We start from the raw sequence: 16,452 nt of genomic DNA on the forward strand, positions 1-16,452 counted from the left end.
ATTAGTTGCTTGTTTGTTTTTCGGATGATCATCAAATCAAATTATTATCATTATCAATTCAAATTTTTTTTAAGGCAGATAAAGAGAAAAAATGTCGCCATAATTCATTGATCATGTAATGATCTTTGATCTTTTCTGATTGCTTTTTTTTTGCTTCTTAATGATTATGGTGATGATGATGATGATGATAATATTGTACAAATACAATCAATTAGTGTATGTGAAAAAAAAAAATCAAAATGACCTTCGATTTGACATTAAAGCAAAAAATCCGTTCTATTTAACAGTTCAATTATATTTAATTAACTTTTCACCAGAAAAAGATTTTGACCAAAAAACAAACATTTTGTGAAATTGTAAAATTTTTTCTTATTCATCATATAATGTACTCCAATTTTCATTTCTTCACGTATCTATAGATAAAAATCATGATCAACATTTCAGCTTATTATTAAACTATTAATAATATAATATAGAAACCGAAATGGAAATCACCCAGATACCAAAAAAATAAACATAATCAACAACAACAACAAGAACCAACCAACCAACCAACCACCACCACCACCACCACCACTGAATTTATATATCTAAAAGCAATACGAATATATATCATATATAGCGAATAGCATAGCATATATGAAAACGAGAAATTCAACTTGTTCTAAAAGCCAAATTGTTAGCAGTTGTGTATATATGAAGAAAAAAAAAACTTGTCTAGGTTGACATTGAAACATCCTTATTCACTATTTTTCATCTCTCTCCCTCAATATTATCAACAATCTTTTTTTTTGTTGTTATTTTTTTCTATAGGAGAAAGTATTCGCTTGTTTATTATATGTGTATGTTTGAACAAAAACCTCACATCATCCATAAGTTTCATTGCATTTGATTGCATAGCATCGTATCGTACGGCTCGAAATTTACCTTTAATCTTCCTCTAATAACTAATTCGTATGTACCGAATTTTTTTCTTTGCTTTTGATTATATAATGATAATTTCATTTTATTTTTTTTTAATTTTCCTTTTTATGTCAAGTTTTTAAACAACAACAAAATAAAACCCGATCATAATGGCTAAATTCAATTATTTACCTGTCGATGTTCAAGAAGAACTTCGAAATACAGCCAATGCTATCGTTTCGGTTGGTAAAGGTATTTTGGCCGCTGATGAAAGTACCGGTAAGTAAAATTTCCATTATTCATGATCATCATGTCAAGTGTCTTATTTATTTTTTTCTTGGCTATCGATTAGGAACAATTGGCAAACGTTTCGCTGATATCAATGTTGAAAATGTTGAACCAAATCGTCGAGCATATCGACAATTATTGTTCTACAGTGAAAACATTGAACAATATATTTCCGGTGTGATTCTGTTCGATGAAACTGTTTACCAAAAAGATGATAATAATACACCGTTTCCGGAATTGTTGAAAAAGAAAGGAATCATTCCTGGTATCAAAGTCGACACTGGTGTTGTCACATTGCAAGGCACCAATGGTGAATCAACCACTCAAGGTCTTGATAATTTGACAAAACGATGCCAAGAATACTATAATCATGGATGTCGATTTGCTAAATGGCGTTGTGTACTCAAAATTGGCAAAGATGAACCATCTGCATTGGCTATACTTGAAAATGCCAATGTTCTTGCCCGTTATGCTAGCTGTTGTCAACAGGTAAATCGCTGTTGTTTTTTTTTGTTTTGTTTTGTTGTGTAAACACTTGGGCTTTTTTAGGCACGCATAGTTCCAATCGTTGAGCCAGAAATCTTACCAGATGGTGATCATGATTTAGAACGATGCCAAAAAGTTACTGAAACTGTGTTAGCCGCCGTATACAAAGCCCTGAATGATCATCATGTTTATTTGGAAGGTTCCTTATTGAAACCAAACATGGTCACTCCAGGTCAAAGCTGTCCACAGAAAGCTAGTCCACAAGATATTGCACGAGCCACTGTAACTGCTCTTCAACGTACAGTTCCGGCTGCCGTTCCTGGTGTTGTTTTCCTATCTGGTGGACAATCAGAAGAAGAAGCATCTGTCAATTTGAATGCCATTAATCAATATCAAGGCAAAAAACCATGGGCATTGAGCTTCAGTTATGGTCGTGCATTGCAAGCATCTGCTTTGCGTGCTTGGCAAGGTAAACCAGAAAATATTTCAGCTGGACAAAAAGAATTTCTTCAACGGGCAAAGGTAAGCATATAATTTCATAATAAACAAAGCCTACATAATCATCGATTAATACGACGTTATATTACCAAATTCACAATATCCGCTTATTTATTTGAAATGACATTTTTTTTAGGCCAATGTCCTTGCACACAAAGGTCAATATGTAGCCGGTTCGATTCCAAGTTTGGCTTCAGCAAAATCGAATTTTGTTGCACAACATAAATACTAATGAATGAAAAACCACGAGCTTTGCACACATGCACTGAGATAATGAGAATGACGACCCTTCAGCAATTTTTTTTTGTTTAGATTTCCACAACCCAATACAATAGTATCCGCAACCTGATTGATGACAGTTTGAAATCATGAAAATTGACATTATTTTTTTCCCTTTCGACATTCTATGCTTCCATATAAAATTTTGCATGAATAAGCTGAACCATGACAGAATAACCAAAATCCGAGCTTATTTTTTCTGATTCTAATCGATAAAATATTTTGATAAATAAAAAAATGACCCAAGGTGTTTTTTCACATCCAATAATCTGATTCTTTTTTTATTTCCAATCATTACAATCATCCTATTTTCATTCATTGTTTTTTCTAACTTTTCTTTATCCAAAAAAAAAAAAAAAAAAAAAAATCAAAAACCAAAACAGGCAAACAGTTTGTCCGCACAAGGACAATATACTGGCGGTGTGGTTGGTGCCGCTGCCGATCAAGATTTATTCATCAAAGATCATCAATATTAAATATGGAACAACAAAATTGGTGGAACAAACAACCAAATAAAACAAATACAACAAAAAGTTGATGAATCCTGATTTTAGTTGCAAGAAAAAAAAAGATTTTTTTCTCAAAATTTTTAGTAATATTTTTTAGCCACATAGTTTTGTTCGGAAACAATATCTAGTCTATTTTCCGATTTATCTTGATTTTTTTTCCTTTCATCTAAAATCCAAATATCTTGGACATTTGGTTTTCATCGGTTGCGATTTATTGAAAATTATAATAATAATAATGATTTTATGAATTACGTTTGAAATAAATTATGTTTTTTTCCTGTTTGAAATGTCATTTTTCAATATGAAACAAAAAAATCCAGTTTAAATTTGATGAATACGAAGCAGAATACAACAAGAAAGCCAAAAAAAAAAAACAAAACCAACACATTTTGTGTATATGTGCAACGACAGAACAACATTCAAGGTTAAATAATCTTAATTTTAAATACATGAAGACAACAACAACAAAAAGAAAAAGAATTATCAATGATGAATTACAATATGATGCTAAAAATATACCAAAAAAAAACAAAAAAAATTTTCATTTAAATCCCATTGTAGCGTTGTTGTTGTTGCTGTTGACAAAGTTAAAATGTAATTTCATATGTGCGTTTTTTGTTTCAATCGAAAATACGATCGTTATCATTTTGTTATTGAATCGTACTGATAATGGGTAATTATACATCATCATCATCATCATCAAACACTAATAATAATAGTTCAAATTCTTTTGACGCAACAAAGGTTTGTTTCAAATTCATTTTATTTTTCAATTTACAAATAATAATCATCATCAATGAATAATTAATTAATGTATATTAAAATTTTTTTGCAGAATGATTCAATCGGACGAAATATTGCAGTTATTTATCATCAAGATCCATTAAATTCGATTGTTGATGATGATTGTGTGAATACAAAAAATTTACCCACATCATCATCAGCGTCATCAACATCTACACCATCGTTAATGTATCATTCGAAACAGATGAATCAGGAAGAATTTGAAATGAAAAATTCTCATACAGATAATGGTACCGGGTCACGTAGTAATAACAAATCTGATCAATTATTTGATGATAATGATATGAAATTAATGATACTTAGCTCATTCGATGTTTTCATTAATCATATATTACAAGAAAAATTAGCTAAAATGGATCAATCAACATCATCAGGTGGTGGTAAAGAAATGATAAAATTATCGAAAACACATCCACATCATTTTCCATACAAAGAATCATCTACAAAATCTGTATTCGATAATCTAGCACAAATGTTAAGCACACATCTCGATGATTATCTTGCATCATGTAAAAGATCCGGAATTGTAACGGCACCGGCATACAAAAGCTTTACAGGTGAATGAAAACAAAAAATGAATGAATGATTCATAATTTGAAAGATAATTTCTGTTTTTTTTTTTTTTTCATTAGAAAATTTTGATCATCATCATCATCATCATCATACGGTCAAGAATTTAAAATCAAAAGAAACTTCATTTCAAGATGGTCATCTTCATTTATCAAGTGCATATTCTATAAATGAATTGATGAATAATAATAATAATAATGATGATGATTTAACAACTAAAGCAAACAATTCATTGATTGAACATCATTATGATCAAACAACACGTAGAACATCTTTGGTGGTTAATAATAGCAATAGCAATCATAATGGTGGTGGTAAATTCAATAATCTATCAACACAGGATAGTATAAGGATTAATTTGCCTGAAATTCTTGATCAACAAGATGAAATCAGTATACTTAGATTATTGATTAAATTATTATCAGGTAAAGTTAGAAAATTAAATGATGAAAATCGTTTTCTATTACAACAAATTGGTGTTCTAAACGATATTAATATTGAACTGTCAACAATATTACAGCATAAATTTGAAAAATAAAAAAAAATTTTCTTTTTTTGTCTGGCTATTTTCATGTGTGTTTGGTTTTATGTTTTTTTTCCAATTTACTAGCCAGTTATCCATTTTAACCTCCAGGTGGAGTTTAAATTGCAAAATTGAATTGAATTTTTTTTATTTATTTTTTGTTTTTATTTTTTGAAATATGTTAATTTTATGGCAATGAGTTTGTTTTTTTTTTGGTTGGTAGAAAATTTCTCGAAATTAAGAAAAAATTCGAAAATCTGAAAAAGAATCTTTCCGGTAACCACGACGACGATGACAACAACAACCACTGTTCGTGTTTGAATGCGATAGCACCACGCATACCATTTGATCGTTGTTGATTGTTGTGTAAAAGTAGGTAAAGGAAATTTTTTTTTTTTATTTGGTCGTCCTTCGAAAACGAAGAAGAAAAAATTCATTCGATCGATATCATTCAAATTATTGAGTAGATTTGAACCATAAAATCTTGGTAAGTATCATACATTGTTGTTTATCTTCATTTTTGTTGTTCATTTTCCTATCAATTCATTCATTGGATGGTCTCATTTTTCTATGATTTAGTTTAAACCGGTGCATAAAAGTTTTTTTTTAAATCAAAAATGGCAACAAAACCAATACTTCGACCACGAGAAAATTTAACTGATGATGATCGTGAAGGTAAACAGTTACGTGGCCTTCAAGCATATGAACGATCTTCATCATCACAAATGGGACGATTGAATACAATATTTCTTGGTCCACCAGGTGCCGGTAAAGGTACACAGGCACAAATGGTTAAACAACGATATGGTGTTTGTCAATTGGCTACTGGTGATATGTTACGTGTCGAAATTGCATCCGGTTCTGAGCTTGGTAAAACAGTCAAATCCATAATGAGTGAAGGTAAACTGGTTGATGATCAATTGGTCATTCAATTGATTGAATCAAATATCGATTCACCGGCATGTGCTCGTGGATTCTTGCTCGATGGTTTTCCTCGCACTGTTGAACAAGCTAAAAAAGTATGTTGTTTCTGATGACGATGATGATTATTCTAAAATAAATCAAAATTCTTTATAGCTTGACGAATTGCTCGAAAAACGTAAAAGTCAATTACATTCAGTGATTGAATTTAAAATTGATGATTCATTGCTCATCAAACGTATCACTGGTCGTTTGTTGCATGAAAAAAGTGGACGTACCTATCATGAAGTATTCAATCCACCTAAAGTTCCAATGACCGATGATGTAAGTTTCAATACAAATAATATCAATAATAAATAATAATTTGAATAACACATTGATCAATCAATTAATCATTAGATAACCGGTGAACCATTAAAACGACGATCAGATGATAATGAAAAATCATTAAAAACACGATTGGCTGCCTATCATCAACAAACATCGCCATTGGTACAATTCTATGGTGCCAAAAATGTCTTATCCACTATTGATGCATCGAAAAAAACCAATCAAGTTTTTGCTGCCATTCAATCGATATTTGATTCAATATTGAAACAGTATGGAACCATTAGTTCCAAATGAATCAATCATTATCATAGGAACATCAATGTGACTTTTTAAAATTTCCATTTGGTAATTCAAATTTAGAGAAAAAACAAGCAAAAAATTTTTTAAAAATCAAATCATTTTTGTAATTTGCAATCAAAAGTAAAATAAACGCCAAAGTTGTTTCAATTTGTTTCAAACCAAAAAAAAAAAAAAAACAAAAAACAAAAATAAAATCAAAAACTTTGAGTCATAATAATTAATAATATTGATTTTCAATCATCATCATCATTCATTAATTTATTATATTATCCTTTGAAAATATATTTTGTGTGCCGTTAATTTTTGTGGATGATAATTGTGGTCGGTGGGTTGGTAGTGGCCATTTATGACGGTAATGATGATGATGATGATAGACGAGACGAGACGACGAGCCAAGCCAAGCCTATTTCATTGCATCTTGTATTTTTGTTGCCAATATATGTGAGCATATATTATATGAGCATGTGAGTGTTTTATGTTATTCATATACATAATAAATATACAGACTCATACCACTTGTTGTTATCGTTGTCATGTCCATTTTGAATTCATTTTTTAATTTTGTTTTTTTTTCCTACTAAAATTTTTGTTTCAAATGATTTTTTTTTGTTTTTGTTTCCATTTTGTTATATTAAATGATGGCTTTTGAACATCAACCTGGAGCACCGATCGAATGTCTTTCGGTATGTTATTATGTTTGATTTTAATTTTTTTTTTTTTTATTAAATTAAATTAATCAATCAATGATTTATAAAAATTATTAGCTAATGATATGTCTAGAAAAAGACGAAGTTTATAATCCAGAAACAAAACAACGATTTTATTATTCTGGTTTCTCCATTGGTGGTGGTATTGATCAAGATTATCGTCAATCACCACATAATTTTCCTGATCATGGTATCTATGTAACAAATGTACAATATGAAGCACCAGCATATCGTGCTGGATTACAATTTGGCGATAAAATACTCGGATGTAATGGAATGGATTTTACAATGTGTACACATAAACAGGCTGTTAATTTTATGCATACACGTAAAGTGTTAAATTTATTAGTAGCACGTCGTGGTGTTACATCGCCTAATCATTAATGTGAAAATGAAAAATGAAAATTTTCATTCAATTATAATCCAAATATAATGATAATGATAATTATTATTCATTCTATTCATCGACATTTTGTTTTCCATCGACATCAACATCATCATCATCATCATCATCATCTGTCTTTCATCATATTCAAAATAAAAAACTGTTTGAAACAGAACAGAAAAAAAAATCCAAAATCCTTTCATTTTTTTTGTTACATGGAAAAAACTTGTCATTTTGATCCAGAAAAAAAAAACGAAAACAGCAAAAAAAAAACAAACAAACAAACGCAATCAAGATTTGTTTTTGTCAAATGCATTTAACAATTTTTTTTTCTATTTTGTTTTGGAACGATGAACTCTTTTTTTTTGTTTTTGTTTTCTTGTTTTCTTGGTGAATTTCATTTTATTCTATAGCAAACTCATGACTGGAGATTAAAACAAAACAAAATATGAAATATGGAATATGGTCACCAAGAATATTTTGAGAATTGAAAAACAACCTGGCGCCAGCGCATTCTTAGAGAAACAGATTCTATATATAATATATATCGAATATTAACAGTAACAATCATTTTTGCCTCTACTGCTGCAACTATTACTACTCTATTTGTTTGTGTGTGTGTGTGTGTATATATTTATGAATACCATAAACATTACGAAACAAATAATACTTTCCTTTCTCATCATTTCTTTCTTTTTTTTTTGTTTTGTTTATTTCTTTCTGGTTATTTGGTTCATCTTGATCGGCCATTATCCACACACACACTATTTTGGGTTGTTTCAATGTGTCAACCAGTCCAAAAGAGAGAGAGAGAGAGAGAGAGAGAGAGAGAGTGCGTGTGTAAAAGAGAATGGAAAGGAAAAAACCCGAATTGATTCAAATGAAATATTGAATAGCATCCTAGAACAGAATCTAGGCTACAAACAATACAATACAATTGGATGCCGTATCTTTTTTTTTACTATAGGTTCTAACCAACAACAAAAATAAATTCATCATCAAAAACCAACAACAATATATTCTACTCTCATTCTCTAGTTCTTTCATTCTTTCTTTCATTCGATTTATAATAGTTGGATTTTATGGATGGTGCAAAAAGAAGAAGATGAAAAAAAAAAATTATTTTGCCTGATTCCATTCTCATCCATCTCCCTGTATGTTTGTTATATTTGTACGCAAGATCCAAATTTAATAGCCACCACTAGTATATTGAAAACAAAAAGTGGGAAAAAAATTCGTAAAGCGTAAGTAGCGAATATTTTGTGGGTAAGCATTTGCAAAAAAAAAAAAAAAAATTTTTTTTGGTGTTAGTTTGAAAATAAAATTCTTATATATTTTTCACTGTACATTGCTCACCCTCAAATGAGGAGGCTAATTTTCTCTGTATATATATATGTACGATGAAAAAAAAAACATTAATTCTCTCGGTGTGTGTATGTGTGTGTGTGTGGACGACAGAAAGAATGAAAAACAAAACAAAAATTCAGCAACAAACAAACAAACATACACAAACATCCACATTCTCATATACAGACAAATAACTGTATTGAACGAATTTTTTTTTTCTTTCTTTCTATATGTGTCCATTTTGATGTTCTAAATAATTTTTTTTTCTTGCTTTCTATTATATATATCTGTAATAATTCAACTATTTTTGTCATCACTAATAACAACAACAACAACTATTCATTCGTTAACAGCATCGTTTGACGCATCAATCAATATTAATATTTATTATTATTATTATTATTATATATGAAAAAAAAACACTGGACATTATTATGTATTCATGACATAATAATATTTAACAAAAGAAGAAAAAAAAACAGGGGTAGCCGTTTTTTTTTTTTGATTTGATGCTCTGCTACAAAAAAAAACCAACCAAACCCAAAATATTATTGAGAAAAATTTTCAAGTGTTTTTATTGTGTTCTGTTGTGTTGTTTATTTGTTTGTTTCTATGTGCGTTTCATCCAATTATTAATGATTGAAATTCTTATCAACAACAACAACAACAATGACAACAAAATATCGATGGTAACTACGATGTTATTTCGATTATTATTATATTTAGTTATGAGCAACAAATACATATATATTGATGATGGTCGATTGCAAATGAAATAAATGTCTGTGTATGTTTTTTTTTATTTGTTCTAAAACAATAAAAAAAAATGATGATGTCAATTGTTGATGATTAATTTGAAAAAAATTTAATCGAAAATTGGCCAAGTCAAATGAGCCTATCATCATAATCATCATCATCATCGTTGTTATAATGTCTAATAATCAATCAATTGTTGTTTGTGCCAATCATTTGATCGCTACTGAGGCAAATATTTTTAAATATTTGAATGAAACGTTTGAAAATTTCGATAAAATAAAAATTTTATTTTATTGATATTTTACAGCTGATAAAATCAAAAAAAAAAAATCTATCCACACATATATGAATCAACAACCAAATATTATTGATGGTGGTCAATATCAATACCCCTATCAAAATCTACAGCAACAGCAGCAGCCGCAGCAGCAGATACATTCAACTGCTATGGCTACTTCATCACCTTCGGCGCCATTACAATCACCAATGGCCATAAATAATCCTTTATTAACATCAACAATTCAACCACCTACATCGACAACAATAACAATGTCTTCAACATCAATACCGGGTCAACAACCACAACAACAACAACAACCACAACAGCAGCAAGCACAACAAAGACAATCGATTGGTGGTGGACGTGCCATAATGCCAACAAGTAAAATTGAAATGACCATTTCATGTCGTTCATTAATGAATCGTGACATTTTATCAAAATCCGATCCATTTTGCCTAGTATTAATGAAAGATTCATGGCAAGAAAAATTTTATGAATTAGGCCGTACGGAAACTATTCTTGATTCATTGAATCCAGAATGGGTGAAAAAATTTATAATTGATTATAATTTTGAAACTGTACAAAAAATTCGTTTTGAAGTTTGGGATCAAGATCCGGATGATAAAGAATTTCTTGGTTATCATGAAACAACATTAGCTGAAATTGTTTCATTTGCATCAAGACAATACATTCGTACACTTTCCGGTATGCCGGATAAAAATTCTGGTACAATAATTATTGTAACAGAAGAGCTATCTAGTTGTAAACAAATTGTTCAGATGCATTTTGCAGCTGAAAATCTACCTCGTTCCATTTGTGGTATATTCCGACCGGATCCATTTCTGGTAATTTCACGTTCAAATGAAGATGGTACTTTCTCAGTGGTTATTAAATCTGAACCAGTTCGTTCATCAAAATGTCCATTATGGTTACCGATTACGATGCGTGTTCGTACACTATGTAATGGTGATTATGATCGTACAATTAAAATTGATTGCTATGATTCACGATCCAGTGGTAAACATGTTCTTATCGGTACCAGTTATACATCGCTTCGTGAACTATGTACGACACAATCATCGATGACGGCACCAGCCACATCTAATCGCAATGTTTATGTATCATTAGCGGCTAACAAACGATTCTTGTTGCAGCCACCTAAAACTCCGAGCCATCATCATTCCTCAACTAGTTCATCACCATTTTCAAGTGGTAGTAATCGTGTTAATAATAATAAAAACAATTTCGATAATATTGCAACCGGTACAGAGACTGGTAAACGTAAAGCAACAATTATACCAGTGAATGGTGTAGAACAACCATCCGATAGTTGTGGTCATCTTATATTGAAAGAGATAACCGTCACTGAAGAAATTACATTCATCGATTACATTAAATCGGGCACACAAATGCATTTTGCCGTTGCCATTGATTTTACCGCATCAAATGGACCACCTAGAGATCCACATTCATTACATTTTCTTGATATTTTCGGTGGAAAACCGAATCCATATGAAATAGCTCTACGAGCTGTTGGTGAAATTATTCAACAATACGATTCAGCTGGAATGTTTCCGGCATTCGGTTTTGGTGCTCGTATTCCTCCTAGTGGTGATGTATCACATCAATTTGCATTGAATGGCAATCCATCACATCCATATTGTTCAAGTATATCGGAAATTCTTTCCCATTATCGTAATTGTCTGGCAAATGTAACGCTTTATGGTCCAACAAATTTTTCTTCAGTCATACATAATACAACACAAATTGCAACAAAATTTCAAGATGGAAAACATTATTTTATACTGCTTATAATAACCGATGGTATTATTTCGGATATGCATCAAACAAAAAATGCCATTATTGATGCATCAAAATTACCAATCTCAATCATTATTGTTGGTGTTGGTAATGCAGATTTTGCCGCAATGGATGAATTAGATTCCGATGATATACGGCTATCGGTGAATGGTCGTTATGCTGAACGTGATATCGTTCAATTTGTACCATTAAATAAATTTATTTCGAAAACTGGACCATACATTCGATCACAGGCTGATCTTGCACGTGAAGTATTAGCCGAAATTCCTGATCAAATGACCGGTATTTATGATTTTTTTTTTGTCTAATGAATTTAAATTTAAAATAATAATAAAATTTTTTTTTTCTTTTCAATAAACAGGCTATATGAAATCCAGAGGATTCATACCAAATCTGGATGTATCTCAAAGTGAAAACAACGGCAACAACAACAACAACAACAACAAAATATAAATCAATCGCAACATAATAATGGGAGGAAAAAAAATTTGTATCGATCACCAATCAATCAAATTCAATTTCAAATATGTTTTGTTTTGTTTACACTAAATCATCATCATCATGTATAATCTGCAAAAAAAAACAAAGAATAAAATTCTATCTGTCTCTCTTTTTTCATCGTTTTTTTTTGGGGGGGGAGGCATAATTTCAATATTACACATCCATACACTGAATGAATCATCTACATACATTGATTGACATTTTACCTGGTGGTTTCAGCACTTTATTCACATCCATTGAATGAACAAAATGTTTTTTTCGGAATTTTTTTTTTGTTTTTTTTTTGAAAATTTTCATCTACGGATTTTCACACACGAAAAATTCAGACCGTCATTTATTCATTCATTTTACGCCATTTGGTCTGATTTTTTTTTTGTTCTGTGTTGTTTGTTTTATCATATTGATTATATAAATGATGATGATGATGATGATAAAATAAAACTTTTTAAAATACATCCGTTTTGCTTCTCATTAATTTTTTGGTTTTATTTTCTCACTAATCATCAAATGTAATATGTGCATAGATGGAAATTCCATAAATGTTTTTTTTTTTCGTTCGATTTGTCTGGTTTTTCCCATGTGTTCTCGAACACATGAACTTGAATAATGATCGATAATGATCAATAAAAATGTTTCATTAATCAATACAAAAAAAATGATGATGATGATGATGATGATTGCGACATTGATCATTGATCTCTGAATGATTGTCGATATCAAATTTCGTGCATCAAGAGTTTTTTTCTCTCTCTCTCTCTCTCTCTCTCTCTCTCTCTCTCTCTCTCTCTCTCTCTCTCTCTCTCTCTCTCTCTCTCTCTCTCTCTCTCTCTCTCTCCTCTCTCTCTCTCTCTCTCTCTCTCGTCTCTCTCTCTCCTCTCTCTCTCATCGCTCTCTCGTTTTCTCTCGCTCTCTCGCTCTCTCTCCTCTCCCCCTCTCTTCCGTCGTCTCTTTTTTTCTCTCTCTCTCTCTCTCTCTCTCTCTCTCTCTCTCTCTCTCTCTCTCTCTCTCTCTCTCTCTCTCTCTCTCTCTCTCTCTCTCTCTCTCTCTCTCTCTCTCTCTCTCTCTCTCTCTCTCTCTCTCTCTGTATTTGATGATTAGGTTAGTCTTTCATTGAGTCATATCTGGAAGAAGAAATTATCGATTTTCATTTTTATAGAATTTTTTTTCTGCTGATTTAAATGAAAAAAAAATATCTGATTGAATGGAAATGGATTGGATTTTTTTTTGCTTTATTTTCAACATGAAAACATTACTAATAATAATAATAATAATATTAATATTACTATTCAAAAATTCTAAAATTACAATTCAACAAGTCGTAGTATTTGATTTTTCTGGTAACAATGATGATGATGATGATGATGATAGTTGTAATGACGTAGCATTCGATTTAGGTTCATATTCCATAATGAATGTTGGTAATTGTTCTAGATGTTTTCGATTAATATGGACCGATAGTTGTTCTAATCGTTGTATGAATTGTACTTTATCCTTTAGAAATTTACAATGAAATGTTTTTAGCCACCAAACATAAAGCCGATTGAATACGGATGGATGTACCACAAAGAATGATTGCAATAAATTCTGATGTTGATGTGAAATGAATTCATATAAACGTGATAATAGTTGAGTTTTTGGTGGCTGATTTTTTGGCACAATAATCGGTTCAACATTATCAGCCATTGTATGGAAATAGATGACCGAATATTTTTTGCCAGTACGACATATTTTATCCAACATCTTAACAATATGAGCAATAATCTGATCAAAATGGCCATCCAATTCATTATGGAAAAGATTGGCTAATTCTCGACCGATTATGATGAGAACGGAATCATTATTATTATTATTATCATCATCTTTGGTGATGTTAGAAATGTAAATACATTCCTGTAGCCTATCACGAACCGTTTCCGATAAATCTTTTTCTTGTCGCCGTATTTTTCGTAATAATCGTTCAAATTTCAATTGTCTTTTATGTTCAATAAGCATAAATTGATCCTGTTGATCATAATCATCGAAATGATGTGGATTTTGCACATTCGTCGATGAATGATGATGATTATGATGTTGATTACGCGTGAATGAAGGCGGTGATGGACAGGCCATACTTTCCATTGAACTATAATGTTCTTGTGTATGATGATGATTATGATGATTGTTTCCTGTATGAAAAAATGACGTCACAAATGACGATGAACGTTTCATTGGTGATGAGGGTAATGATGGTGTATAATCAAATTCTTGTTGATATTTCAATTCGATCAATCTTTCACGACATTCATCGATATTAATATCACTACCGGTACCTTGACCATTAGCATCAGTTGAATAGCTTGATGAATATGAATAAGCACAAAGATCATCACAACTATCATCCAATCCGGAATCATTAATTTCTTGTAAACTTTTAATAGGATTTTCTTGAATACGTATTGCTCGTTCCGGTATGATGGGTTCGCCCATTGGACCACCATTATTAGCTGGTAACAATGATGATTCCATCTGTTCTTCATGATGATTACGTGGAAAATATAATTTCAACACTGATCGATAAAGATCATATTCATGTTCATTTTGCATACACAATATTATTGTATCAAATGCATCCGGATATGATTCCATAAATCGTCGTATGACACGTATACCAAGATGAATGCCATCCAATTCTGGATAATGATGTTCTTTCAATGCTAGATTACCAATGGCCAATGTACGAATATTGTAATGTTTAGCCGCTTGTAATACATGTAGATAACAATTAAATAAGGCAGTTTCTGACGCTGAATGATATTTGCATTTATAATGAGGACTGGCTGTATGAATTATATAATAGGCAGCAATTGAATAACTATAAATATGAAGGTTTTTTTTTAAAAAAAACAAGAATTAAATTGAAAAAAATTTGTCCATTAAAGATTTTAACATTAATTAATCAATTCTTACCCTTTGGTTATTTTAATCGATCCAATTGGACAATATTTTAATTTATTATAAAGAGTTTTACGTAATTCAGCACCGGCATGTTTGTACAATGCATTTGTTAATGGATTTGATCCACGTTCAAAACGTTCATTGGTTGGATGAACAATGGCATCCACTTTTAATCGTAACATTGAACTTGAACAGCCATTCCAGAGAATGATTTTTGAATTCAAATGTTTATTCACTTTGAATGTAACAATCTTCAACGATTTGGAATGATGATGATGATCATCATCATTCGTGTAGCATTGATCATTACTTTCGGAATCCATCAAATCAAGAGACCAAGGAGTTACCATTGTCCATGGTAATTGACAATGACAATTACCATGGCCAATAGTTGTCGTTGTTGTCGTCGAAGACGATGATTCTAAATCAATAATTGATGTAGCCATTGTGAGGTGTAAAAAAAATTTTAAGAAAAAATTTGGAAAACCTTCATTAAAAAAAAAAATAAAGAAGAATGACAACGATTGTCGATCGTTATTCATCGTATTTATATATCAAAAATCAGTTAGACCGCCACAATTGATTGTTGAAAACTGAAACTATTGGCAAACAAAAAATCCCAAGCATGACAACATCATTCAGCCTGTTTGTTTTGTATTGTATTTTGATCTTTGATCATCATTAGCTATCAATCAATCAATCAATCAATCAAATAGGCTGCATTTATGATTAGATAAGAGAATGGTTCTTGAGAGTCATGAATGAAAATTGGATATGGCGAAAATTGGCTCAAAAACAAAGTTCGACGTTAGTTTTTTTTCTTCTTTTTTTTTGGTCGACGAATTTTAATAAATTCAAGCTACATGTATATTTATCGGCATCGTTTACGAAACGGATATTCACAAATAGAACAAAGCCGACTGAGTGTGTGTGTGTGTGTATAAAGAGATAAGCTACTGCAGTGAATTGCAATTCGAATTTACGGGCGCGAGACCAATTTATTCAAACTTTGAAATCTCTGGAAAAAATTGATTATTTTTTTTCTTTTTTTTTGCTCTTCATTTTCGAATCAATTCGAAGTGAATTTAACTGTAATGAATTTGCAACTATATGCAATAGAAGGCAATATAAAAAAAAAAATTACAAGAAAAACAATTAGAATATATATATGTTCAATTGATTGTAAACATGGTATATATTATTAATTACAAACACGATTGATATGTAAAAAAAAAATCTGATTTTAACCCATGTTTATCATTTCATAAATTAATCAATTAATCGATCGATTGATTCATTTAACAAAAAAA

The 16,452-nt window shown here is 30.7% G+C and overlaps 6 protein-coding genes across 9 annotated transcripts; 5 read left to right on the forward strand and 1 right to left on the reverse strand.

The window, feature by feature from the left end:
- The first annotated feature begins 54 nt into the window (after positions 1 to 54).
- On the forward strand, positions 55 to 3,251 carry Ald1 (fructose-bisphosphate aldolase). Of its 3 annotated transcripts, XM_075731303.1 has the most exons (6): positions 55 to 678; positions 814 to 954; positions 1,040 to 1,182; positions 1,256 to 1,680; positions 1,741 to 2,199; positions 2,838 to 3,251. In XM_075731303.1, the coding sequence occupies exons 3-6, from the start codon at positions 1,074 to 1,076 to the stop codon at positions 2,928 to 2,930; spliced, it is 1,086 nt and encodes a 361-aa protein (XP_075587418.1). In that variant the 5' UTR covers positions 55 to 678; positions 814 to 954; positions 1,040 to 1,073; the 3' UTR covers positions 2,931 to 3,251. The 3 variants fall into 3 exon arrangements, with proteins under 3 accessions (XP_075587418.1, XP_046919606.1, XP_046919605.1); XM_047063650.2 differs by lacking the exon at positions 55 to 678 and having other exon boundaries at positions 750 to 954; XM_047063649.2 differs by lacking the exons at positions 55 to 678; positions 2,838 to 3,251 and adding an exon at positions 2,312 to 2,721 and having other exon boundaries at positions 757 to 954.
- A 260-nt stretch (positions 3,252 to 3,511) lies between these two features.
- Positions 3,512 to 4,910, forward strand: LOC124499705 (uncharacterized). The gene is made up of 3 exons (XM_047063651.2): positions 3,512 to 3,707; positions 3,799 to 4,324; positions 4,400 to 4,910. Exons 1-3 carry the CDS (start codon positions 3,633 to 3,635, stop codon positions 4,873 to 4,875), a joined length of 1,077 nt encoding a protein of 358 aa, XP_046919607.2. The 5' UTR covers positions 3,512 to 3,632; the 3' UTR covers positions 4,876 to 4,910.
- A 176-nt stretch (positions 4,911 to 5,086) lies between these two features.
- LOC124499706 (Adenylate kinase 2) lies at positions 5,087 to 6,634 on the forward strand. Its single transcript, XM_047063652.2, has 4 exons — positions 5,087 to 5,347; positions 5,440 to 5,879; positions 5,938 to 6,105; positions 6,181 to 6,634. The coding sequence occupies exons 2-4, from the start codon at positions 5,478 to 5,480 to the stop codon at positions 6,403 to 6,405; spliced, it is 795 nt and encodes a 264-aa protein (XP_046919608.1). The 5' UTR covers positions 5,087 to 5,347; positions 5,440 to 5,477; the 3' UTR covers positions 6,406 to 6,634.
- A 226-nt stretch (positions 6,635 to 6,860) lies between these two features.
- On the forward strand, positions 6,861 to 8,188 carry LOC124500245 (tax1-binding protein 3 homolog). Its single transcript, XM_047064300.2, has 2 exons — positions 6,861 to 7,094; positions 7,176 to 8,188. Exons 1-2 carry the CDS (start codon positions 7,047 to 7,049, stop codon positions 7,500 to 7,502), a joined length of 375 nt encoding a protein of 124 aa, XP_046920256.1. The 5' UTR covers positions 6,861 to 7,046; the 3' UTR covers positions 7,503 to 8,188.
- Positions 7,714 to 12,663, forward strand: LOC124499292 (copine-9-like). Of its 2 annotated transcripts, none has more exons than XM_075731306.1 (3): positions 7,714 to 8,769; positions 9,204 to 11,989; positions 12,069 to 12,663. In XM_075731306.1, exons 2-3 carry the CDS (start codon positions 9,952 to 9,954, stop codon positions 12,158 to 12,160), a joined length of 2,130 nt encoding a protein of 709 aa, XP_075587421.1. In that variant the 5' UTR covers positions 7,714 to 8,769; positions 9,204 to 9,951; the 3' UTR covers positions 12,161 to 12,663. The 2 variants fall into 2 exon arrangements, with proteins under 2 accessions (XP_075587421.1, XP_075587422.1); XM_075731307.1 differs by having other exon boundaries at positions 7,839 to 8,747.
- Positions 12,664 to 13,383: 720 nt separating this feature from the next.
- On the reverse strand, positions 13,384 to 15,798 carry LOC124499293 (protein GDAP2 homolog). Its single transcript, XM_047063181.2, has 2 exons — positions 15,155 to 15,798; positions 13,384 to 15,059 (listed from the first exon to the last, which is right to left on the reverse strand). The coding sequence occupies exons 1-2, from the start codon at positions 15,682 to 15,684 to the stop codon at positions 13,517 to 13,519; spliced, it is 2,073 nt and encodes a 690-aa protein (XP_046919137.2). The 5' UTR covers positions 15,685 to 15,798; the 3' UTR covers positions 13,384 to 13,516.
- Between the last annotated feature and the right edge of the window lie 654 nt (positions 15,799 to 16,452).

The sequence above is a fragment of the Dermatophagoides farinae genome, chromosome 5 (assembly GCF_024713945.1).
Source record: "Dermatophagoides farinae isolate YC_2012a chromosome 5, ASM2471394v1, whole genome shotgun sequence".
In the NCBI taxonomy this organism is placed as follows: Eukaryota; Metazoa; Arthropoda; class Arachnida; order Sarcoptiformes; family Pyroglyphidae; genus Dermatophagoides; species Dermatophagoides farinae.